The 24,764-nt window shown below is 38.8% G+C and overlaps 4 protein-coding genes across 5 annotated transcripts; 2 read left to right on the top strand and 2 right to left on the bottom strand.

Moving 5' to 3' along the window:
• Positions 1-7,468: 7,468 nt before the first annotated feature.
• LOC104441309 (uric acid degradation bifunctional protein TTL) lies at positions 7,469-11,830 on the top strand. Its single transcript, XM_010054402.3, is given in 9 exon segments — positions 7,469-7,686; positions 7,689-7,736; positions 7,880-7,974; positions 9,591-9,648; positions 9,762-9,863; positions 10,132-10,288; positions 11,158-11,333; positions 11,336-11,486; positions 11,489-11,830. Coding segments are annotated over 9 exon segments (999 nt in total). The 5' UTR covers positions 7,469-7,599; the 3' UTR covers positions 11,614-11,830.
• An 824-nt stretch (positions 11,831-12,654) lies between these two features.
• LOC104441307 (heavy metal-associated isoprenylated plant protein 4) lies at positions 12,655-14,590 on the top strand. The gene is made up of 4 exons (XM_010054401.3): positions 12,655-12,870; positions 13,105-13,289; positions 13,826-13,913; positions 13,997-14,590. The coding sequence occupies exons 1-4, from the start codon at positions 12,759-12,761 to the stop codon at positions 14,368-14,370; spliced, it is 759 nt and encodes a 252-aa protein (XP_010052703.1). The 5' UTR covers positions 12,655-12,758; the 3' UTR covers positions 14,371-14,590.
• Positions 14,591-15,341: 751 nt separating this feature from the next.
• On the bottom strand, positions 15,342-17,254 carry LOC104441306 (multifunctional methyltransferase subunit TRM112 homolog A). 2 transcript variants are annotated; one of them, XM_010054400.3, is made up of 2 exons: positions 17,088-17,254; positions 15,342-16,082 (listed from the first exon to the last, which is right to left on the bottom strand). In XM_010054400.3, exon 2 carries the CDS (start codon positions 16,003-16,005, stop codon positions 15,637-15,639), a length of 369 nt encoding a protein of 122 aa, XP_010052702.1. In that variant the 5' UTR covers positions 16,006-16,082; positions 17,088-17,254; the 3' UTR covers positions 15,342-15,636. The 2 variants fall into 2 exon arrangements, with proteins under 2 accessions (XP_010052702.1, XP_010052701.1); XM_010054399.3 differs by having other exon boundaries at positions 17,055-17,252.
• Positions 17,255-23,278: 6,024 nt separating this feature from the next.
• Positions 23,279-24,528, bottom strand: LOC104441305 (AT-hook motif nuclear-localized protein 23). The gene has a single exon (XM_010054398.3). It carries the CDS (start codon positions 24,289-24,291, stop codon positions 23,476-23,478), a length of 816 nt encoding a protein of 271 aa, XP_010052700.1. The 5' UTR covers positions 24,292-24,528; the 3' UTR covers positions 23,279-23,475.
• Positions 24,529-24,764: the final 236 nt, after the last annotated feature.

Genomic DNA, 24,764 nt, shown 5'->3' with positions numbered 1-24,764 from the left:
ATTTGGTTCATCCCACACGTACGCATCATGGGCATCCTGCCTTTCTATGTTCTATAGACTTGTATGAAACTACTGAGAGTGAAGATATTCTACATAACGTGACTATTCTAGCAAAAAGTTTTCTTTTGGTTCAAAATAATCAATATGTAGAATCAAAACAAGTGATTGCTAAAATTCACGAGGGAACATACACTTTCAATTTGAAAGAGAGGGTTCGAAAACATATTTATTCTAAATCAAAGGGAGAAATGCACTAGAGCACCAATGTGTACCATGCACCTAAATTTACATATAGTAATGTCCATCTTCTACCAAAAACAAGCCATTTATGGATATTATTAGGGGGTTCGTGCAGATCCAGTAGTCCCTTTTTCACTCTACAAGGATCAAGACTAAATGAATCTTCGTTCGACAGAAAGAGAACGAAGATATATTTCGAGTCTCTCAGTGAATAATGATCAAATGAGATACGAATTATGTAGTTCTGATTTTTCTGGTAAAATAAAAGAAGATAGGATTCCTGATTATTCAGAACTTAATCGAATCATATTTATTGTTCATTGTAATCTCAAATATCCTACTACTTTCCACGATAATTCTAATTTATTGGCAAAAAGGCGAAGAAATCGATTTCTTATTCCACTACAATTGATTCAAGAACGAAAGAAAGAACTAATGCCCCATTCAGGTATCTCGATTGAACTACCGATAAATATAATTTTACGTAGAAATAGTATTCTTGCTTATTTCGATGATCCTCGATACAGAAGAAAGAGTTCGGGAATTATTAAATATGGGACTCTAGGGGTTCATTCAGTCGTTAAAAAAGAGGATTTGATTGAGTATCGAGGAATCAAAGAATTTAAGCAAAAATGCCAAATGAAACTAGATCCATTTTTTTTCATTCCCGAAGAAGTGCATATTTTCCCTGAATCTTCTTCGATAATGGTACGGAACAATAGTCCGATTGGAGTAGATACACAAATCGCTTTAAATACAAGAAGCCGAGTGGGCGGATTAGTCCGAGTGGAGAGAAAAAAAAAAGGATTGAACTGAAAATCTTTTATGGAGATATCCATTTTCCTGGAGAGACATATAAGATATTCTGACACAGTGGCATCTTGATACCCCCAGGAACAGGAAAAAAAAATTCTAAGGAATCCAAAAATGGAAAAATTGGATCTATGTCCAACGGATCACGCCTACTAAGAAAAAGTATTTTGTTTTAGTTCGACCTGTAGTGACATATGAAGTATTGGACGGTATAAATTTAGCAACACTCTTCCCCCCGGATCTGTTACAAGAAAGGGACAATATGCAACTTCGAGTTGTCAATTATATTGTTTACAAAAATGGCAAAACCAATTTGAGGAAGTTCTGATACAAGTATTCAATTAGTTCGGATTTGTTTAATTTTGAATTGGGACCAAGACAAAAAAAAGTTCTTCTATCGAAGAGGCTCATACTTCCTTTGTCGAAGTAAGTACAAATGGTCTCGATTCGAGATTTCCTAAGAATTGACATAGTGAAATTCCCTATTTCGTATCTCAGAAAAGGAATGATCCCTCGGGCTCAAGATTGATCTCGGTTCGAGATAATGTGTCGAGATCACACCAATAGCAATCCCTTTTATTCCAAGACAAAAATTCAACAATTACTTAGCCAAAATCAAGGAACTATTCACACGTTGTTAAATAAAAATAAGGAATGTCCATCTTTGATAATTTTGTCATCATCTAATTGTTTCCGAATGGGTCCATTCAACGCTAGAAAATATCACAATGTGATAAAAGAATCAATTAAAAAATATCCTATAATTAAAATTAGGAATTCGATTGGCCCTTTAGGAACAGTCCTTCAATTTGTGAATTTTTATTCATTTTACTATTTAATAACTCATAATCCTATTTTGGTAAATAAATATTTGCAACTTGAAAATTTAAAACAAACTTTTCAAGTAATTAACTATTATTTAATGGATGAAAATGGGAGAATTTTGAATCCCGATTCATGCAATAACATCGTTTTAAATTCATTCAATTTGAATTGATATTTTCTCCATCATAATTATTATCATAATTATTTTGAAGAAAGATCCACAATAATTAGTCTTGGATAGCTTATTTGTGAAAATGTATGTATATCCAAAAACGGACCCCATCTCAAATCAAGTTAAGTTTTGATTGTTCAAGTTGACTCTTTAGTAATAAGATCCGCCAAGCCTTATTTGGCCACTCCAGGAACAATTGTTCATGGTCATTATGGAGAAATCCTTTACGAAGGAGATACATTAGTTACATTTATATATGAAAAATCGAGATCCGGTGATATAACGCAAGGTCTTCCAAAAGTGGAACAAGTGTTAGAAATGCGTTCAATTGATTCAAAATGCTTGGGGATGGAAATGAGGGAATGTCTACAATACCTGGGTTTAATCAGATACAATTTGAAGGATTTTGTAGATTCATTGATCAGGGCTTAACAGAAGAACTTTATAAGTTTCCAAAAATTGAAGATGCAGATCAAGAAATTGAATTTCAATTATTTGTGGAAACATATCAATTGGTAGAACCTTTGATAAAAGAAAGAGATGTTGTATATGAATCACTCACATATTCTTCTGAATTATATGAATGCAAGAACAAACTCTTTTTATTGGAAACATTCCTTTAATGAATTCCCTAGAAACTTCTATAGTAAATGGAATATACAGAATTGTGATCAATCAAATATTATGATGCCAAGATAATCACCAACTTCAAACCCCTCAATAAAAAATGTTTAAGTGCAAATCTTTTCGTATCTCAATCCTTTTACCAAGTCTACATTACATCCTTATAAACTCTCTTTAGAAGAGGACGTTTGAATTATCGTAAGAACTTCAAACATGAAGACTAGCAGTAGTTTATTATCCATCCCCTCTCACTATAATAATAATTTAAAAGAAAAGTCACTATGACAGCAACAGGCAGACAAAACAGAGGACTGACCATCCTCCATATTAACATAAGTTGAAGACATAAAGGATAACTAGGTAATTACAAAACTACCGTCATTCTTGAAATTCCTTCTCCAAATCTCGATAAAAAAATTTAAAAAAATGGTTTAACAAGTACCTCCAAATTCGTCGATCATAAAGAGAAACCCATGTCGAGTTCAATTCCATGATCATAGTGACAATTCTTCATCAAATATGCAATGAAAATGAGAATTGAAGTATCTATTGCAATATGGAAGGGTATAAAAATTCCATGGTAATATTTTCTTACCTAATTCAAAATTTTTGAGTTTTTCTAAGTCCTCATTGATCAACAATGAAAGTGATGAGGATCATCATGAGTAATCTTGAACACATATAAGAGCCTCCAGTATGCTTAGGTCAAAAAGCCATAAAATAAGTCAAGTACACGATGTCTCATCCTAAATGCAGCCTTTGATGCTACAGTTGAGACAAGCACAGCCAATATTTCTCAAGCAATGGAGTGAAGATAAGACAATCTCAAATAATTGACTTTCCACCAATTTAAGATATCATTGTGGGAGCTATAGTATTCACATCCTTCTTCCAAATACTTATCTAATTTAGATTTTCCTTCCAAATAATTTGTCTCATTTGGCTAAGATACATTGTAGCCATAGTGTTTGCACCAACCACAGGCGACTTTGACATGCTCATTGTCCTTATACCCTTTAACCTCAATTTGCTTAAGAGGCATATCCCGATGTGATATTGCTTGAACAAAAACATAAAAAATGTTGTTACTTTATCTTTGATAAACTTCATTAGTCATCAATTTCACCTATTTTTAATTGTGTTGAGGGTCAAGTACGCATACAATTAACAAAGTTAGATTGATGTTGTCAATATTGTCAAAATACTTATTGAATTTGGTCTTCATTCTCTCGGTTATTTTTTGCAAAATTTTGTCCTCATTCTCACAATATTCGTCAATCATCTTAAGAACCCCATAGACATATTTCACTATATCATAACTAGTGACATAAGAAGCACCCAATACTTTTAAAGTTGTACTCAAGAAAGTAAGAAATTGACGATCATTAGGGGGTCAAAACCAAGCAAGAAAATCAAACAAAAAATTTGTGTATTTTCGATTGGGTTCGATTTTCAATTTAGATAATGGGAAAAAAATATTTCTTTTTGCCAGTTTAGTTCGGTTCATAACCAAATCGCACCGTCGAAACATAAAATCATGCTTGTCACTTATGGCTTCTCAAACCCTAAATCGAGAAGCCCTTTAAATCGCTCTCTATCGCTCATCTCCTTCGAATTACTCTATCGCTCGTTACTTCTCCACAAAGCTCGCAAAGCAGGTGGCAGAGCTGCCAACGTGCTGCAGAGTCTCAGCTCCCCATATTTTATTAATGGGGAGTGCCCATATGGTAATCGTCATGTTGTCAGCTAAATTTTCGGTCATTTGTTGCCGCGAACGTGCTGCAAAGGTTCTTGCCGCCCAGTTGCCGGCATTCTCTCTCTCGGGGGAGGGATTGGGGAGTGCCCATATGATTTCTTTTCCTTTTGTTCTTCCTAAAAAATATTTAGCTGTGAGGATTTATGCTTTGCGAGTTCTATTGTTTCGATTTAATGATCATCTATCTCGATACTGAATGGACATTGTCCCATTGAAAAATTACACATTTTTCGTGTGATGCGTATTGTGGAATTCTATCCCTTCTTCTAGTTTTAGAATTTCTCTTTGAGGGAAACTATGGTGATTTTCACCTGAAGTAAGTAGTTGGCTAATCTTCAAAGGTTTAATTTGTGTTCCCTAGTTTCAACTGAGGGAAATCTAGCATCTTAATAAGCAAAATTGCCCAAATGAAATAGGTTTATGAATATCTCGATAACGTGAGTAACTATTTACACTAAATGATTGCTTGGGTGTGCATGCATTGTGAAGTCCTCTTTTATTTTAAGATTAATACCACGAAAAATCATAAACTGATACAACTATAATAAATTTATTATAAACTAATTTTTAACCATAAAAAACTCCAAATTAGTACATTTGTGAAAAATTTATTATTTCTTAATTTTTGTTAAATTAGATTAAAATCACAAAAAGACTACAAATTGGACAAATAGTAAAATCCCAAACCGGTGTATCCAATAATTATCACGTATCACCAAACTCAGTAATTTAACAATAAAATTTGACAAAAACTAATAAAATGTAAATTTATTACAATGCTGGTAGTTTAGGGTTTTTCGTATTACTAACCTTTCATTTTATTGTAGTTTCACTTGAAGTCTCTCTGGCTTGCTCTTTTGCTTCGTTCTAGTTTGTTACGGGTCCACACTCTTTGATATCTAGGAAGGTGAAAAGATTGATTTACCATTATTGCCTATCCTTTGTTTTTTTTTTTTTTACTTGAATCTATTTTGCTTCGGCTTGTTAATGTTAAATAGGTTATTCCACATGGGAGCATGATGTGAAGCATGTAATGATGGCTGTTTTGACAGAAATAACCGGTAAATGTATGACAGGAGGACAAACAAGAGGAAACTTCGTTCCTTAGCTTATCAAGCATAATTTAAGAAGTGTTGATAACTTGATGTGTATTAATTAGACACGTTACATCTTTTTATAACAATAATTTCAGGTTCTGATTGTCATGGACAAAAAGATTGATAGATGTCTTAAATGAGTGAATCTACTAGCACATATAGAAGGAGGATGAGATGTGTTACATGGGAACACTTTAAAAGGACAAACAATAGTCAAGACAAAGCTAAATGTTTATATTGTGAGGCTTTTATTGATTGTTCTGACAGTCAAGGGATTAATTCGATGTGTATCAATTTAGCTAGATATAAGTAATATCCATATGTGAACCTATAGAAAAAAAGGCAAAAGGCAAACATGGCTTAGCACTAGGATCCGCCACTTCGAGACCACTGAACTGGGCGACGAGACAGTGGCCCTGGAGCAAGAGGAGGAGGAGGAGGTGAGTGGCTCTGATCCAATGGGTAGCCGATGGTTGAAGAGGCCCATGGAAGAGCTCACGCTCGACGTTCCCTCCGTCGGGCTCCCCTCCAACTTCTCCAATGTCGTCTCCAGAGTCCGGACCAACATCTCCTTCTTCCCCGCACCTCCTCCACCACGTCGTCTAGTGCTCAATCTCACTCATCACCTTCGTTGTCGCGATGGTGCCGCGTGGCTCTTTCATCTTTAGCTGAAACCATCGACGAAACGCGTGGTCCTCTTCGTGATACCGGTGCGAACGATCGCATCGCTACTATGACGCCAACGACAAGGCTGACCTCGCGTCATCTGGGCAAGGCCAAGCCTCGTTAGGGCCAAGCTCACCGGACGTCGTCCAGCCCGTGCTGACCACGGCGGTGGCCGGCAACCAACCAAAGAAAAAAATTTAAAATTTAAAATAAAATTTTAAAATTTTAAAAAATTAAATGAAACAAAAAAATTATATAAATTTATCAAACATATTTATATTCTTTTTTATTTCGGGAATAGAAATTTTGTGCAATTACAATACTTGTTCTTACGTTCAAAAATTATTTTAGAACAAAAATAGTTTTTTTTTAATTTTTGTTTTTAATAATTTTTAAATAAAAACGTTACAAAACGCGCCTTAATCAGTTCGATGGTGGCAATGCTACATGTGACGCTGAGGGAGGTGGACGACCTATCTCAGGGAACACATGCTCCCGCTTAAAAGGACATGCCCCGTGGATCGGTCTATCTCAACTTAAATAAAAGGTCCTATTCATTCTTCCATACCAAGTAAATTATGCACGAATCTTAGCCGTCCCATTTGCATTTCGTGGAAAATTATAAATATTTCGCACCTGGAAAAATTCCAATAGGTGAAATGGAAAATTTGGATCAAGTTAAAAAAAAAAAAAAAAATGAGGGAGTAGTCTAGATTCCAAAAAAAAAAAGATGATGATAAATAGCTAATGCCTTCAAAAAACCTCAAATTGATTCATATATGATAAATTTACTATAAATTAATTTAAACCACAAATTAGTACATTCGTAACAAATTTTTCCTTCATTAATTTTCATTAAATTTTATTATCAAATTATTAAGTTAAATGACACATGACATGACAATTAGCCAAGTATACAAGTTTTGGATTTTTTTCTGTTTATCATAATTATACAATTTTTATAATTTGTTGTGATATTAATATAATTTAGTGAATGATATATTTATCACAAATATATCAGTTTTAGATTTTTTACAATCATATAAATTATTTTAGGGTAAATTTATCACAAATTCATCAATTTAGAGTTTTTAATGATCAGTTTGAATAAATTTATTATAGATATACCACTTTAGAATTTTTGATGATTAAAAATAATTTTGGATAAATTTGTTACGTGTACCCGTTTGAAATATTTTAATATGTTAACCCAAAAAAAAATCACTCGAAATATATTATTATCATTTATCGTCGGTTCATCATCTTCGCTTGGCCTTTTCCATCCGTCTGCACCTCCCCGAACCAGATTCTCGCCGGCGACCGTTCTCCGATCGGCCGGCCTCGCTCTTGCTCCGGCTACCGCCGACGCCGCTGCCGCTGCCGCTGCGACTCAAGGAACGCCCGGCATGGGGTTCGCTTTCGACGAGAAGGACTTCCTGGCTTGCTGCGGGAGCGCCAGGTTCGCCGCCGAGATAGCGAGAGCTTCCCCCTTCCCTCTCTCCAAGCCGCCGTTGCCGCCGCCAGGGACGTCTGGTTCGACAGAGTAACCACTCTCCCTCTCGCTCTTCCTCTCTCTATCTCCGCCAATTCTCTTTCTTCAGTCACGCGTCGATCGCAGTTTCCGTTGCTTCGTATCGGAGCTTTTGGAGGGAATTGCTGATTCTTGTGTTCTTGCGCGATTCGGAGGTTGACGTGAGCGGTTGGCTCGAAGCTTTCGCGGCCCACCCTCAGATCGGAGAGACCAAATCGGCGGCTCCCGGGAAAAGCGAGGCCAGTGCTCAGTTAAGTCTCTCTCTGCATCTTCTGTCTTGATCTCTGCGCTTGGCCCTGATGGATATCAAATTTTTTTTTTTTTTTTTTAAGAGAAGTTGAAGAGATGGTGGGAATTTTTCCTTATGGGGTTTCCTGAAATCTTCATGCTTTGCTCTTTGGCATGGATTAATTGTTGGAGTTCACTGTGGCGACTAAAAAGACTGGCTTTTCCATATAGATGAACTTTTAGCCTTCACAGTTAAGGATCACTTTTTTGGGGGGTTGGTTTGAATTTTGTGATGTGAATGTTTGTGAAACCATAGGCGAAGCAGGTAGGTTTTTCCGGCTTGCGTGAGGAAGGTGTTGCCCGCCAACTGGCGAGTCATGTTTTGGCTCCTTCAATTGGCTCTTCATTATTTCAGCTGCCGCTTGCTTCCTTGAATTATATGGATTAGCAACTTGTGGATGTCTGATGGCTTTGTTTATGCGTGGAAAACTAAATGTCATTTGAACCTTTGGAATGAGGTTGACCAATTTGACAGACTATGACTTGTTTTTACTGATGGTCAATCAACTCGTTTTCAAAGTATTTTGGTCATCTTAATGGGGAAATTGATGGGCGTTTTATTGGTTGGGTGAACTTTTAACTTGTTGTAGGGTACTCTGCATTCTGTAAGATGGCGTTCTTGACACTATGTGCTTCATTATGTTGATCATATGTATGCTGCGAATGAATGAGAGTATATGTTCTGGACAAATTACTTTACAAACTGTGGCTCTAATTTGAAGTGGGCCAAGCCCCAAAGGAGAACTTGACTGGTCTGTTTATCTTTAGATATCTGCTTATGCATCCATCATATTTTTTTGGGGACTGCATGTCTCACATTTACCATAGGTTATGGCCGAATAGTTTAGTTAATGTACTTGATTTTATGGAAAGACAACTCATTGGTGAATTGTGACAGAAATGCTCCTTTTTTACTTTTGAAATGACTTACGGTTTACGCCATTTTTTAAAAAATGTTTTCCTACCATGCATGATGAGCAATGCTTTCTCAGTTAGACTCCTTCATTTGGTGAACTCCCTCATGGAACTGTCCATTAAGCATGATTTAACCTTACACATCAGTTTGTCCTTTAACATAGCTGGAAGAACAAAAAGATTATGCATAAATCTCTTCATGGAGTCAGATAGGTGCTACAAATATATCTGCTGTGAACTTGTTTCATCTGGCGTTTGATTTCTACTAATGTTCCATCTCATAAAATTGCTATTATATTGACAAATAGGTGGGACAAGTTGTTTTATTTGAAAGAATCCTACTTTCTTCAACTTTACTTCAGTGTGTTCTTGTATTGTGCACTTTTGTGAGGTAGAGGTATTCTATGACGAGACAAAAATGCCTGTTTAGCATATACAATATTGTTACGCAGCAAACAAGAAGAAACAAAACAAGAGAAGTGATTGAAGCATATCAAGGGCTAAATGCACTTAGCTGAATGGTTAATAGTACTTCAGATGTTGTGTTCTTTATTATACATGCCCTTTCACCTGCATTTTCTGGCACTTTTTTGGTCTTTTGTTACTCATGTGTTACCTGATGCTGTGCTATACCTGAGTAATTTTGGAGATTCATTTCAATAGGTGGAGCAAAGGAGAGCAATCTACAGCCTTGGCAACTGCCACTGGTTCCAGCTTACAGGTTAACCTCTTATGCAGAACATTTATTCTCCTGATATTTACTTCAATGTAATGGAGAAAACCATACTGTTAATTGCAATCATACTCTGATGCCCTTGGACCTGTCATTTGCAGGAACTATCTTACTGGAATGTACGATATAAGCAGAAGTTTGGATTTATTTTTATTATTTGCGCTTCTGGAAGGACAAGTCCCGAAATACTTGCAGAGCTGAAGGTAAATCTTGAAACAAAATTGGTACCCCAGGCTACAAGCTCACGTGAGTTCATGTCTCTTATGAGGGACAATTCAAGGCATACTGCTTTGTGATAAATGAAAGTGTGCTTAACAGAATCGCTTTCCATGAAGTCATGTGTCTTGTGCCTCGGAGAAAGCTCAATGCATTTTCATTGCTTCCTTCTGTCTTAGTAGATATCAGTCAACAGCATTGCATTATTACATCATAACTGAGAAGTGAGAAAATTGCAACATTTTCTTTTTCCAGAAACGGTTTTCTAATAGGCCCATAGAGGAGTTCCAGATTGCAGCTGAAGAGCAGATGAAAGTAACTGAATTACGTCTTGCAAAGCTCTTTTCATCCAAAGAACACATGGCTTCAACTGGTGATCAGGGTCCTGCAGGCCCAGCAAAGAAAGCAGAAGGTACCCCTGATGTCCTAGGTTTCATCTCTCATGCATGAATTTTCAGTTATTTATTAAGTCAGAGCAATTCTTCTATCCATGCTTGTCCTTAGCTGCTAAATTGACAGATGACTCTAAAAGATGCAACTGTTTCTGCTATTATTTTGCTTGTTTTTCCCCATACAAACTAATCTAAAAGAACCCTCTAGCATGGAAAGGTTCTAGTATTTTGAATTGCCTTTGCACTCTGTTCTCTCTCTCTCTCTCTCTCTCTCTCTCTCTCTCTCTCAATCGCATGACTTGTAGCTCTCAGAATTTGGATGCTGTGTTGAGTTCTTTGAGACGGATGGAGTGGATCTGTCGTTTCTTTTCTCCTCCCGAGTGGGAGGGCATTCACCCCATTGATATATGAAGTACTTAGGGTATGGTTAATCTGCCTTATGAGCCTATGATTGTCACTTCAACCATGTTGCAGTAGCATGCGATATGGTTGACACATCTGTCATTTTTGCTAGGTTATCTATATTTCTCAAGGCTGTCCTGATTTTTGTTGCAATGTTCACTCAGAAGCTAAGGGCATTTAAGGTATCAAACATGAATCCGGGTGCAAAAGAACAATGAATCACATATCATTGCATGAAGATCACATGTTTAACAAAATTATCTATCTGCTATTACATGAAGCTTTTTGTCACCTATATATATATATATAAATCTGTTTGCTTTTTGACTCCTAAGAACTTATTATACTTTACTGCCAAATTGAAAAATGAATATTTAACTTCTAGAAATTTTATGAAACAATATTTACACGACATTAATTACTAATATTCATGCTTTTGAACTACGTTGGTTCGGATCATGCTAACATTTTCCTTTTTGTGCTCTAGAAGATCGTGTGAGCATAATCGGAGGACATCTCACAGCTGTTTCAGAAGTTTCTTCCAACAAAACATCACAAAGTACAAATCGAACTCGTCCGCCTATAACAACGCATGTCTTGGATGTCTCTCAAGGATGCCCAGCCTCAGGTATAGAGGTTCGCTTAGAGATGTGGAGGGGCAACAAACCCGCCCATTGTTCGGTGAAGCAGAAGTTGGTGGTTGGAGACTTCAAGGGGTCTCAAGTACAGATAAAGATGGCCGAAGCGGTCAGTTGATGGACATTGTCAATGAGATTAATCCAGGAATATACAGGATCAGTTTTAACACTAGTAAGTACTGCCCGGTGGGTTCTTCCCCTATGTTTCTATCGTTTTCGAAATCAGAGAGACACAGAAGCAGGAGCATTTTCATGTTCCTCTTCTTTTTTCTCCATTCTCATTCACAACCTACCGAGGCAGCTGAAACATCCAGTTACAGTGGTTCAATATGCCAATTTTACAGTACTCAGCGTTGCTCTTTTTGCTCAGATAGCTGAGAATTGGTAATGTGTGATCTATGACATATATTGAATCAATGTGTTCAGTCTTGTGTATATTTAATCTTGATGTTTCAAAAGGACGACTTGTGGAGATAAATTTGAGGAATAAAATGAATGGAGACATGCTCATTCTCTTACTGATTTCCATCTTAACCCGTGTGAAGATTAAAGCAGAATTGCTTGCTGTTTCTTTTGTTTAATTTACATGTTATATGTCCAAATGAGAGTAATGGAGATAGGGGAAGTATAGCAAATCTTCTCCATGAACGGAGCGGGTGTTAGGTGCATTGGATGCATGTACATCAAGGACAATCTAAGCTTTAGTATTAAGCCCCATGTGTGGCTCATGTCACGTAAAGGATGGTTTGCATTAGTCTCAAAAATGTCGCGTGATTGTACTCGGGTCTCTTAAGTTGAAAATCAGATGCTAAGCAAGCCGAAACGTAGTTTCTCTGTTTGTAGAGAGGCATTGGGTGTATTGAAAGCAGGCTACATGTGCTTGTAAGATGACACTGAGAACTTGATTGGTCTACTATTCCAACTTAAAGATCCGATTGTTTACCTTGTAAAGTTGATTGTAAGCAATACATACGATGTGATTTCGTTTCACAACTAGAATTTCCATATTCAGAAGATTTAATTCTTCTATCGTTTCGTCACCCCTAATGCCTACAAGAATAGCTAGAGGCAAAGCCAAACCCATACTCAAAACGAAATGGGCAACAACTTCCGTCACCAGCAGACAAATTCCACATCTGTTTCCATTTTCTTCATTGGAATTTCACCATACACAGGTGCAACTAAAAGGAGGAAAAACAGTAGGTAAACGAGTCCTAGTACTCCACGTCAAAGAATATTATCTATTCCATCTGCGGCAAGTTTCATGCAGCTGTTGAACAACCCTCAGCAAGTCTCACCTGCATGGTCTCAGTCCCTCCACGATAAATTGGCAGGAGCCTCATCTGCATAACCCTTTCTCTTCAGCGTAAAAGCTCTAAACAAGTGATCGTTTGTCATCTCCTTTTCCCTTTTTCTGTCTCCTGGTTTCGAGAGACTTTCGCAAAAATAAATGGCGGGGAAAGAGGAGAAGAAAGTTGACGTGATCACCGCGGTGTACAAAGTTAACCTACATTGCCCAGAATGTGCAGGCGAGGTCAGGAGGCCTCTTCTCAGAACACAAGGTATGTGAAGTGGATTTATATGAAAAATGCATAGATATAATTTATAACAAGCCCGTTTGTCGGATCGACAACTCAGCCAATCGCATCGCCAAGCGCAAGATACATCATGAACATTAACCGAAACCTCAATTGATGAATGGAGCGAATGCGATGTTACTAGATATATGCAAATATTCCATGAAGTCTCTTGTCTTGGATTGTGATGAATGATGATGATGCTGTTCATTAGAGCAGGTGTTCACGGAGTGGAAGTGAACATGGAGAGCAACGAAGTGAAGGTGAAAGGGGCAATCGATCCAGTGGGAATTTATAAGAAAATAGAGAGGCTCAGCAAGAGGAAGGTGGAGTTGATATCGCCCAAGATCGACATCAAGGCAGCCGAAATCAAGAAGAAAGTCGTCAAGGAACCCCCCAAAGAGGTAAATTTATACACTACGATTTTGCTCATCATATCATTTATTAATGGACAGAAACTAGTTACATTTTAGTAAAAGTCACACACGTTTAGACATGTTCATTCAATTGTGACAATCAACAACATTCTTTCCCTCTCATTTGCAATCTGAACACATTTTTGTATTATTTAGTATCTGTTTCGTTAGATTTAACATATGCTGCACGACCACCCTAAAAGAAGGTTCTTTCTTGAACAAGACATGCTTGTTCGTAGCAATCGCCAAGGAGTTGTATGGTATTACATATATAAGTCCTTGATCGCCAAGTAAATCAGTACCTGTTAACATTAGTAATTTTTGCTTTTGGGAAGAATCAAGAGTTCCATTAGATTTATGTCAACATTTGTATGATAAATTGACGTTATTACAAGTTTTTGCTTTTACAATATTCAAATCCAGAGTCAGGCCAATTTATTTCTTTCCTGGACATCACTTCATTTGTCTCCTGAGTAAAGAAAAAGAGATCTAATCAAAATTTGCTTCGTCTCTTTCTTGTTAAGCTACCCGTGCGAACTCACAATTTGAAGGTCTACATGCACTGCGACCAATGCGAGCGCGACCTGCGTCGTAAGCTTATAAGACATCGAGGTATAGTTGAGACTTCCCCGCATGTGTCATCCATGAAGGAATTCTGAATCACCAGATCCATGACGTCCAAAATGGTTGTGCAGGTATCTACAGTGTCAAGACCGACATAAAGGCTCAAACCATGACGGTCCAAGGAACGATCGAGCCCGAGAAGCTCCTGTCGTACGTGCGGAGGAAGGTGCACAAACAGGCCGAGCTCATACCTCCGAAACCAGAGAAGAAAGAGGAGAAGAAAGAAGAGAAGAAAGGGGAGAAGAAAGAGGAGGAGAAGAAGGTGACGATAGAGAAAGAGAAGGTGAAGGTTGTAGAGACGAAGGGCAAAGAGACCGTGGAGTTCACAGAAGAGAAAAAAGTCGTGGAGGTCAAGAGCAAGGAGGGAAATCCATACTTCATTCATTACGTTTACGCTCCACAGCTTTTCAGTGACGAAAACCCAAATTCTTGCTCTGTCATGTAATCTTTGGCAACACTAGTAATGAGTCAACAAGGGTGAAGCTTAGCAGCGACAGACCTGAGTTTGTCACTGTACATAGAGGGGACTGGTCATACAATAGTATGAGAAAAACCGATAGAAAGAGTTCTCTGCAAGGACTCCGAGTTATGTGATGAGACTTTCATCTTGATCAGCAGGATTAGAATATCAAAATTATTATTTTCTTAGAAGCTCTCTTCCCAAAAGCCCTTCTATATATCCAAGTGTGTAAAGGTGCTACAGCAAACGCCTAGTACCGATATTTTAGTATATGATGGTCATCGCAATACATTCAATTTCGCACCTTCACCCTGGCAAGTCCAAGGCTGAGATGATGAAAGGTTCCTACATTTTCCCAACAAGCTAGATGAAAAAACTTGCCCATCCTTCGGGTCCAAAGCCTACGGAGGATAAATGTACAGAGTCATATAGTGAACCATCATGCATTCATATGAAATTTGCAAGGATCGACCCATGGTGCATGAAGATGAGTACGTGAGCAGCATATTTAGCGATGAAGCTGCCATAATATTGTATCTCCAACAGCGTTCCTCATTAGGTAGCAAACTAGACCGAGCTGTGGGAGTTTCATTTGTCAAAGATCACCAAAGACCTCATTTAAAGCCTTGTAGAATAGTGTACCATGTAGACTACTATTTACAAAAGAACTCACAATTACAACCAAAACTTCTCCCACAAATCTTTCCATTTTGCAATTTGATCCGATCCATTAGGTCATAGAGCTACTTACTTGATCACAGAAGGGATAGGCCTCATATATGCATGTGCTTGTCGGGGAATTGAGGAAGAAAGTCTGAGACCTTACCAGCAAGTTCAAGTCAACAAAGTCCCATACAACCAGTTCACTTTGTAGAAACACCACATATGCAGAACATGCAAAATAAGTGATACTAGGAGACACAACACCAAAAACAAATGAAGAAAGATAACATGACTATCTGGACCGAGCAATCGTAGATTGACATGGCAAATGTATACCTCAAATGTCAAGAGACAACTCATTATGATTAGATCAGGTAAAAAAAAAACAATAATTACATTGACTCAAAATGCATTGGAAGCTCTCTCTGCTATTAAACCCTCTTGCATCATCCAAACCACAAAACCCCTAGTCTCTAGTTAAACAAGCAAAGTAATAGGTGGTTAATTAATTTGCACCTCCGCCTAAAATAACTTCACTAAATCTTGACTCGCAAATGGCACAATAAAGTCAAGTCGGTTCAACCAAAATCAGACTTCATCTTCATGGAGGAGCATGTTGGGTATTCCCTTGTTGACAGGAAACTTTCTCCCAGTCTCTGGGCAAACCAATGCACCTTCCTCAAGGTGGAGCTCTAAGAGGGCATGATGAAACCTCTGCAGAAAATCGACAGAGTCGAGCATTGAGGAATCCGCCTGTTCAGGAAGCTCGGTGTAGCCCATGGACCGAGATGCATCCACAAGAGCTTTCCACTCAATCTTGGCAAACATATTCTTGAGGAAGTCAGGATTCATCTCCACTGGCTTCTCTATTACTTTCTCCACCACAATGCCAAGCGGGAAGCCATTGATTACTCCCTTGATGTTTGAAGAAAGCATGTTGTGGGTTAAGAGCCTCATCTCGAAAAGTTATCTGTCTCGCGAGTCTTTCACTAGTCTAGATTCTTCTGCTGATCCTTCCACACCTTTCACCGTGCCTGAGAGAAGGAAAGCACTCCGATCAGCAATCAGCATTTGATAGAGCTCAATACTCAACCCCAGTATCCATAAGCAACAAGATGAACACACTACAGTATCAATGAAGATGTAACAAAGATGTAAATGCCATCATCATTTATGGAATCTAATGGATGTTTCAAGCCGTCTCCTGGAAATTGCTCAAACTCGACTTCATATTTCTATGTTTACAAGGAAAGTCCAAGGCAAATGCCCAAAGTAAAGATAAGAACACTAGAAATCCCTATAAAGCAAAGCCAAAGAACATTCTCGCCCAAAACAAAAAGGCATTTGCGAACATTCTCGCCCAAAATAAAAGGTTTCCAACTGCAGAACAGAGGATGCCAAACCGGGGACTTAGGTTGGAAAGTAGCTCATATCTGATCATATGGGTCGGAAACCAGCCATTTCCGATCAGTCCAAGAAGGACTGAACAGGAGAAAGAAAACCAAAGCATCAAGAAAGAGGACCATAAATCAGCCATTCCGATTACACGACAGGGCATGCTGGCCGGAGAAGATCAGTGCTTTTTCCGATCAATCTGCGGCCGAATCGGCCAACCTTACCAGTCCAAGAAGAATCGCAGCACACACGCAAATTCATAAAAGGAAAAAAGCCGTCGATGCATATAGTGAAATGCGCAAAACCCACAACTGAATTCGCACAAGCCGCAGCAATTCTTGGATGTATTAACATCAATTAAGACAACAAATCGAGATCTTGGAACCCATATATCCAGCCAAATCCCATTTTCCAATCTTTGCACAACCCAGAATTTATCATCAAAATCGCGATCGAAGAAAGAACAAATCGGCGGCTTTCCGCCGGACGGCGACTCTCTTTGAAGAGACGCGCGCCGCTCATCACGCCGCAGTCGGAAGAATCCGAACAAAAGCTCCGAGATGGTGAAAACGAACAGGAGATGCAGCTAGAGATTCGGAGAGCGGACTGACAAGAAGGGGAGACGGAAGCAGGAATAGACGGACGAGGAGTGCGGTGGCGGGTTCCGGCGGCGAGGATGCGGGGCGGCGATCGGCGGCGGCGACGCGGCGAGGAGGAGGCTAGCTAGAGAACTGAGGAAGAGACGATGGGAAGCTTGAGCGGAGGGTTTTTCTAGGGTTTTCTGAGTCACTTTGCTTAGTTAAAATTAAAGCATCATAATTAAACATTGAATTTTTCCAAAAACATATCCGGCGCACTTGATAAACGTACTAAAGAAAATAGAAATTGATAAAGCAGTGAACCGATTAGGCCAAGCAGCTAGGAAGAAGTGTAAAAAACGAGAATTGTTAAAACAAGAATATTAAAAGATCAATCAACCAAAATAACGATGAGTAGCTACATTATCCAATCGACCACATTAGCAGATTCATTTTCTGTGATTTCCCTGATTAAACTAGAGGTTACCAAGGAACCATGCATAGCATTGAATAAGAAGCCGCTTAATATTTCCAAATACTACAATTTAATGTTTTGAAAATTGAATATTCTCACATCTAATAAGACCAAAATTGAATTAGCTATGTATATTTTTAAGGCAAATTATCTTTTTCTAATAGTAAATCTGAAGGAAAATGCTATACCCTAATAGAGTTTTTGCTATGTTTGCGAATGATGTTTACATATCTCACATGTATGTTCTCGGACCAAATCGTTATTAGTTTTTTTTTTCCAAATCATTAATTGATCATAATTCTTGAGATACAATCTATTGATCATTCATTTAGAGGTAAATTTTTTTGATTTGATCAATTTTTTTCTAGATTTTTTTAGTAAATTCTGATTTCAAGCTTCATTTTGGCTTCGTAGTTTGCATGGCTCGTTGGGGATTGGCATGACTTAATTCGTAACCCTTTCTTGTGGGTTTGGTTCATGTGAGTTTGGTGACGGCCAATATTTTCCTAACACGCAACAACCCATTATTGACCTATTGACACTAGGAATACCACATTGCATGACTTGGTTAGCTAATCTCTTCTCATTGTGTATGCCTAATCAATTCACTCATCGAGAGCAATTTTTTTGTCTTTGCAATGTCTGGGCTCCAGCATCTTTATGGAACTAGGCATCTCCAGACTTTACAGGGATTTCGATAGCAAACCCTTGAGAAATTCTCCATAACAAATGGCTTCTCATTACTTGCCTACCCCTAGAGGTGGCAAATGGGTAGGTTTGGTCCAATTCGGATGCATCAAATATGGGTGTGGACCGCATTGACCTATTTAGTCTATATATACCATTTTTATGCCATATGATTATGTGGCTTATATCCAACTCAATATAGGGCAAATCTAAAATCCACCCAAATAACTCATATCCCAAACATAATCATTAGATCAGCAAACAAATATTTTTGTGGCAGAAATGAACATGAAATCAACAACCTAAAAAGGATTGCAAAAGGCACTTGATGGCAATTGATTGTTCAACGTAAAAGGCCTTAAAAGTGGTACTTTGAGTAGTGAGCAGCCATTTGAAAGGCTCGAGCGGAGCTCAGCTCACCTAACAATAATTTTGAATTCACTCTAACTCACATTAAGTGGGAAGAACTACTATACTCCCCTTTTCGATAATAGCCAATATTGAGATATTAACATGTTGTCTATCTTCACCATCAATACGCCCCTCGATTCCCACCCAAACTTTTTCTTCTCAGATGGGTGAAAATACAAAAGATGATACTAGAGGATCTCCCATCCTAAGACGAATTTTCTGCTTATTTTTCTCCCCCGACCCTTTTAAGGTCTTCCTTATGTCCAACAACCTAAAAGGACTTAATGGGCTTGCGAAACTTTTATGTTAATAAACGTGCCGAGCAATTGATTGTTCAAAACAAAGGACTTAAAAGTCTTTTGACCAAAAAAACAAAAAACAAAAGCCTTAAAAGTCATATTTTGAGTGGTGAGCAAAAAAGCCACGTGCCTGAATTTAATCATATCGTGAAACAATCATCGTTTCCCGTTGGTTGGTTTGGAATGTGTAGCGTGTGCCACCGATTGGCAAAAGCACGTGCGAATCATGAGTCTCATTTTACACAATTGAGATTCGAAGATCTTTGCCTGTGAACAACATTCAGCTCTAATTGGCTTCTCTTCGTGACTTCACTGTGTCATCAATTTTCCAGAAATTTAGAAGCAAAGCCTGCGTATCGACGCAGCGATATCGATTACGAAGTTGGTGCGGGAAAGGTCCGAGCAATCTCGGTTCCACAGCAATCTACAATGGAAATCTCCCGAGAAAGTTCTGAGCAATCTCGTTTGTCGGGTTGAATTCAGCTGAGGTGGTTGTGGGTTGGAAAAATGGATCCATTTCACATCCACCAAAGACCCATATTTGACCGGGCTTTACTTTTATTAATATTTCACAGCATGTATTTATATTTCTAGGTAACCTATATTCTACTTAGCCCACTAAATGTGTCAAAAAACGGGTCATTCAATTCCTTCTGTACTTTCCGACCAAAAAAATAAAAAAATTCGTTCTGTACTTCATCTCGTTCATGATGTTACCGCTGTACGACGCTAACACGTCCCCAAAGATCAGAAATCTCGGGAGTAAAACCTCCTCGACCCCATCGGCTCGCGTGCTTGTGAATACGACGGGAATGTCGGCTTCTTTATGCCAATTACTTGTAGTCTGATCCTTCTCTAAAGTGGAGTTATAGTTTTCCTACTTACCTTGTAGGGATCTACTGTGAGCATCTGCACTAGCAAAGCATTAGGTTTTTGTTCTCTCTTGTGATATCTGCATCTGAGGAAGGTGTTGAACTGTTTTCTGCAATCGTGCACTTCAATTCTTCTTGATTTCTTCGTTAAGTGAATAATCTGGCGATGATATGGAGATGTCGCTAAGGTCCCATTTGATAACCATCCAAACAGTGTCTGATTCTGATTTTTTCTTTCTAAAAGCAGTTTTGGAATAGAATCGCGTTTGGTAAAAATTTTGTTCCTTAAAAAAAATATCTATTTTTATGTTCCCAAAATTAGATTTGAAACAAAATCAAGAATAAAAAAAAAAAAATGTTAATTCTTGTTATGGAAACAAATCTAAAAATCAAAATCATATTTCTCTTCTTCTACTATTTTCTCTTCTTCTTCTTCATCTTGCGGTTGTCGTCCATTGCTGTCCGCCGCTGGTCGCCACCCGTCGCTGTTCGCCGCCAGTCGCCACCGGTTGCCGCCCGCCACCATCCACTGCCAGTCGCCGCCGGTCGCCAGCAACCGATCCAGCGAGCTTGTCGGAGGCTCGCCAAGCCAAGGCGAGATTCGGCAAGGCTCGCCCAGCTTTGCTGATGGCCAGGCGATCCTCGCCCAGCCCCGCCAGTGGCCGGGAAAGGCTCGCCCGGCCCGGCGAGGTCGGCCGAGCCTCGGCGGGGCCGGGCGAGCCTCACCGGTGGCCAAATGGGCATCGCCCAACCCCGCCGAGGCTCGCTTAGCCCCCGGGTGGCTAGGTGAGCCTTGCCCGGCCCCGGCGAGGCCAGCCTCAGCCGACAAGGGCCGACGACGCTCAGTAAGGTCGCCAACCACTAGAAGAAGACGACATGAGAGAGAAAGGAAAAAAAGCAAAGAAAAAAAAAGGAAAAAAAATTATTTAAAAATTAAAATAAATTAATTTAGAACATAATCAATGAGTATGATACCAAATGAAATTCTATTTCAAAATCGAAATTTTGAGCAGGTTATCAAACGGCTTAAAATATTTAGAAATTTTTCTCAGGAACAGAATAAAAAAGAATAATTTATGATTAGAATCTATTCCGGGAACAAAATCGTTACCAAACGCGCCTTAATTCGACCGAATCTGCAGAGAACAAAACATTAACTTTGAATGCATGCCAATGTCAGTTCCAATCTCTCCCTTTCCATCCGAAGTGGACATCGCTCTGATGTTGGGAAATCATCAACAAGCAAAAGGGATCTCTCTAGCTCTCGTGTCCTCAGCTGATTAGCTTTTAGGGTTGATTCATGTAATCTATTGAGCGGTACGAGCAAAAAGCATGTATAGATTACATATTGCGATTTGAACGTCTCGTGAAAATGTCTATCGCTTCAAAACGCCCGGCACCCTATTTGGTTACAATATCGTAGATGGGTTTCTTATGTTTTCAAAGATGGTTTTTAAGGAAAAAACACTGTTAGGATGACTACGCATGAAAATTTGATTATATTGAAAACGAAATTCAATATAATATTTTATCTTGAAAGCAGAAAATATTCAGGTTTGAAATCAAAAAATGAGTTCATCTTCGATTAGTTCATATTAATGGAGAGAACTTTCGGCCCCAAAGATTGCATTTCTCATTTATGTAGGAATATTCATTTTTTTTCCTTCTTCACAAAACATTTGGGGCCAAATGCAGGATCAAATTAGCAAAATCAATTGCTGCTGCTTGCTGCTTATCAATGCCATTACTAGTGATTTCCCCATAACATGTGGTAAAAGCTATGAGCTCCTTCGAAAATTTTATTTTTATGTCAATAGTTGAAACGTGCTTACGTCTAATAAACACATTTTTTTTACTGTTTTTTAATTAAGAAATGATTAGCTTTTTGTTTAATATTATATAAAATGTGCTTCTTTTAGTTTTAATTATTGGGCAAAAGCTGCCAAAAACCCTAAATATGCCCAATATAGCGCATTTACCTTAAACATTTTTTTGAGACACAAAAATTATCAAAATTGTACCTATGTGATATATTTACCCTCAGTCAAAGTTCTGTCAACGAAAACTGTTAAAAATATGTTACAAGGACACCAAAAAGAAAATAATATTGGCATGGAGCTCAAATGGGTTAAACAAAATAAAGACGACATTATTTTGGCCAAAAAATCATCTAACAAAACATTTACAGAATGATAAATATATCATATAGGTACAAATTTGAGATTTTTTACGTCACGAGAAAAAAATTAGGGTAAATATGTCACAATTGACATAATTTGGGGTTTTTAATGCTACAAAAAAAAAGTTCAAAGCAAATGTGTTACAGTAGTTACAGTTTAGAGTTTTTTGTGACTTTTTTCTTTAATTATGTGTAACTAGTAGTTTTTTATTTTATTTTTTCAAGAATATTTTGAGTGGAACATCTTTCACAATCCCTGGAGAGATATTATGCCTTTCGACCTAATCTTAGGCCATGACTCACCCGCTACGGACAAACCTTGCGGAGGAACAAAATAAAAAGTAAAAGTGACAGTCAAACATGACGAACATTGTTTTTAGAAAATGTGTTGAAGAAATACTTATGAAAGCGTTACCAAACATTACAGTCAATTAATAAATGTGTCAATTAGAAGTATGTCAAATGATTTTGTTGTTTATAATTGAAAACAAAAATAAACGTAACCAGATGATCTCTAAGCTATTGAACCAAATGAAAACAAAATAGCCAAACGATCTCTAAGCTATTAAATCATCATATAAATTATCTTTTTCACATTAACACTCTGCGTCAAGCCAAAACCACTATGATAACAAATGTCACAAGTGCACAGATATGGTATGTGATTGCGAAATAATTATGGACATCTAAAATAAATCAAGAAAGGATAACCTTAATTGGACGAAAGCTAAAATGGGAACGTGATGTGGAGTTGAATTCGAGATCTCTGGCTCAAATGCCATCCTAGAGTTGAGTGCACGATTGTCTCCTCTTCTTCTTTTTCAGCTAGAGTTACTAGAGAGCAAATCAGATTATCTTTTTAGCCTCGAATAAGGCATTTAATTCCCAAAAAAAAAAAAAAAAGACAACAACATTGTCCGGATTATTTAACTGATTAAGATGCCTCAACTAGTATATAATGCTGTAAATGTAGATTACAAATTGCTATCGTTAGACTGAACTAGTCAAACTTTGTTCAAGTTCTCACCATATTCACAGAAAAAACACAAGGACGGGCAACTCCATGAAGTAGCCCATTTTCTAGTCAGCATCTAAGATATGCTAAGACATGTGAAAGGAAATTGCAACAAATGCTCCGATCTTAGAAATTTCTTGTGGTAAAGTCATCAAGCCAGAAACAAACCCTAGCGTCTAGCGATGATAAGGACGACAATAGCTCTCGTTTTTCTCCCATCACTCGTTTCAAGATAAGGACTATTGACTTGCTACACATGCGTGTCCCATGGTTTTAACCCTTGTGCTGTGAGTTGAACCCATTCAATGTCAATTTCAGATGAGGATGGAAAGTCCAAATTAGGAGATCAAACTCCACAATTATAGCCAAGTCTTTCCTCACACATCACCAGTATCAAACTTACAAGAATGAACAAAGGAACACCAGGAGAAGAGAGAGAGAGAGAGAGAGAGAGAATGTCTTACAGACAGCAAGTGAGTATTACAGCAAGTGTGGTTAATTTAATTTTCATGTGGGTCAATTATAACCCTGCCTTGCAGCTGCATTTTCACTCCACCCATCAACTGCTAACTGATGAGTCATGTTGTGTGGAAGATTGAGGAATGGCAAACCTGATGAAGGATCTGGGTACTGGCTACTGACTCCTCCGCTGCCGCCCCCTTGCTGCATCGGATTCGCCTCCTCCTCCTCCAAAGGCAGCCTCTCGTAAGCCACGTTTGTGAAAGAAGATGCGATCACGATGACCGGCCCCGAGGCTATCAACGCGCCGACGACGTTCCCCCCGACCACCTGGCCCTGCGGCCCTGCCAGAAACACTGTAAGGCTGGTGGCCCCCGGTGGGGCTGGCGGCGGCAGGAAGGACCCCGACAGGGACAGGATCTCGAACCGGCCGTGCAGGGCAGCCACCACTGAGCCGGCCGCCGCCGGCTGACGGAGGCTCACATCCGTGACTGTGCCGGCCCCACTGAGGACACAGATCCCCCGCTGCCGCCTCCTCGCGTACACCGCCACGGACTCGAAGACGTCGTGGCCGCTGCCTATCTCCAGGATGTGGGCCCGGAGTGTGTTGGCGCTCTCCCTGGTGACGATCACCGGCGGCTTCGGCTTGTTCTTGGAGCCCGGCGGCCTCCCGCGGGGACGGCGGGTAACCAGGTCGCCGGACCCCGAGGACGGCGAGACGAGGTCGAGGTTGTTGCCATCGCCGGAGAAGTGGGTTGGTGGGGTGTTGGGGTCATTGTCATCAGAATCTGGCGGGTTTTGGAGGTGAAGGTCAGGTCTCTGGAGGTGGTGAAGAAAAGGGTTTGAAGAACCTAAATCTAAACCTGAAGCCATACACTCACCACAGCAATGGATGTGAAACAAAATGGAATAATTAGAGTAATATCAGGAAGTGTGCTTTTTAAATCATAATGGGTTATTTTATGTGAAACCTCAGGCAGCTGGAATTGAAACCCTAGAACGGATAGAAGACAAGAGGAAAGGAGAGAGAGAGAAGAGAGAGAGAGAGAGAGAGAGAGAGAGAGGGCGGCTTAAGATGGAGCTATTCGACAATATTCACTCTAATAAAAATGAGTTCTTGTCTGGGTCGAGTGATAAACGAAGAAACTTGCCTTATATGCGTATTCTTTTACGTCACCTGATTGGAGGCTTGATTCATATGACTAAGTTAATTTTCGTGTGTTTAATCATTTAAGTCGTTTAATAAATAAAAATTTGCTTATATAATAAGCAATTTTTTTCCCCAGTGACAAAAGATAGGGGCACTCAATTATTAATTTTATTAAAAAAAGACTCAGGGTTCTCTT

The sequence above is a fragment of the Eucalyptus grandis genome, chromosome 4, assembly GCF_016545825.1.
Source record: "Eucalyptus grandis isolate ANBG69807.140 chromosome 4, ASM1654582v1, whole genome shotgun sequence".
Classification (NCBI taxonomy): Eukaryota; Viridiplantae; Streptophyta; class Magnoliopsida; order Myrtales; family Myrtaceae; genus Eucalyptus; species Eucalyptus grandis.
The sequence above is the reverse complement of the archived record's forward strand: the minus strand, read 5'-3'. Positions and strand labels throughout refer to the sequence as shown.

Bases quoted from the DNA above. Each gene is read 5' to 3' on its own strand.
- LOC104441306 (XM_010054400.3), bottom strand. From the start codon at position 16,005: ATGAGGCTCTTAACCCACAACATGCTTTCTTCAAACATCAAGGGAGTA.
- LOC104441305 (XM_010054398.3), bottom strand. From the start codon at position 24,291: ATGGCTTCAGGTTTAGATTTAGGTTCTTCAAACCCTTTTCTTCACCAC.
- LOC104441307 (XM_010054401.3), top strand. From the start codon at position 12,759: ATGGCGGGGAAAGAGGAGAAGAAAGTTGACGTGATCACCGCGGTGTAC. The intron at 13,290-13,825 runs GTAAATTTATAC...TTTCTTGTTAAG, and splicing joins TCAAGGAACCCCCCAAAGAG to CTACCCGTGCGAACTCACAA. The intron at 13,914-13,996 runs GTATAGTTGAGA...ATGGTTGTGCAG, and splicing joins TAAGCTTATAAGACATCGAG to GTATCTACAGTGTCAAGACC.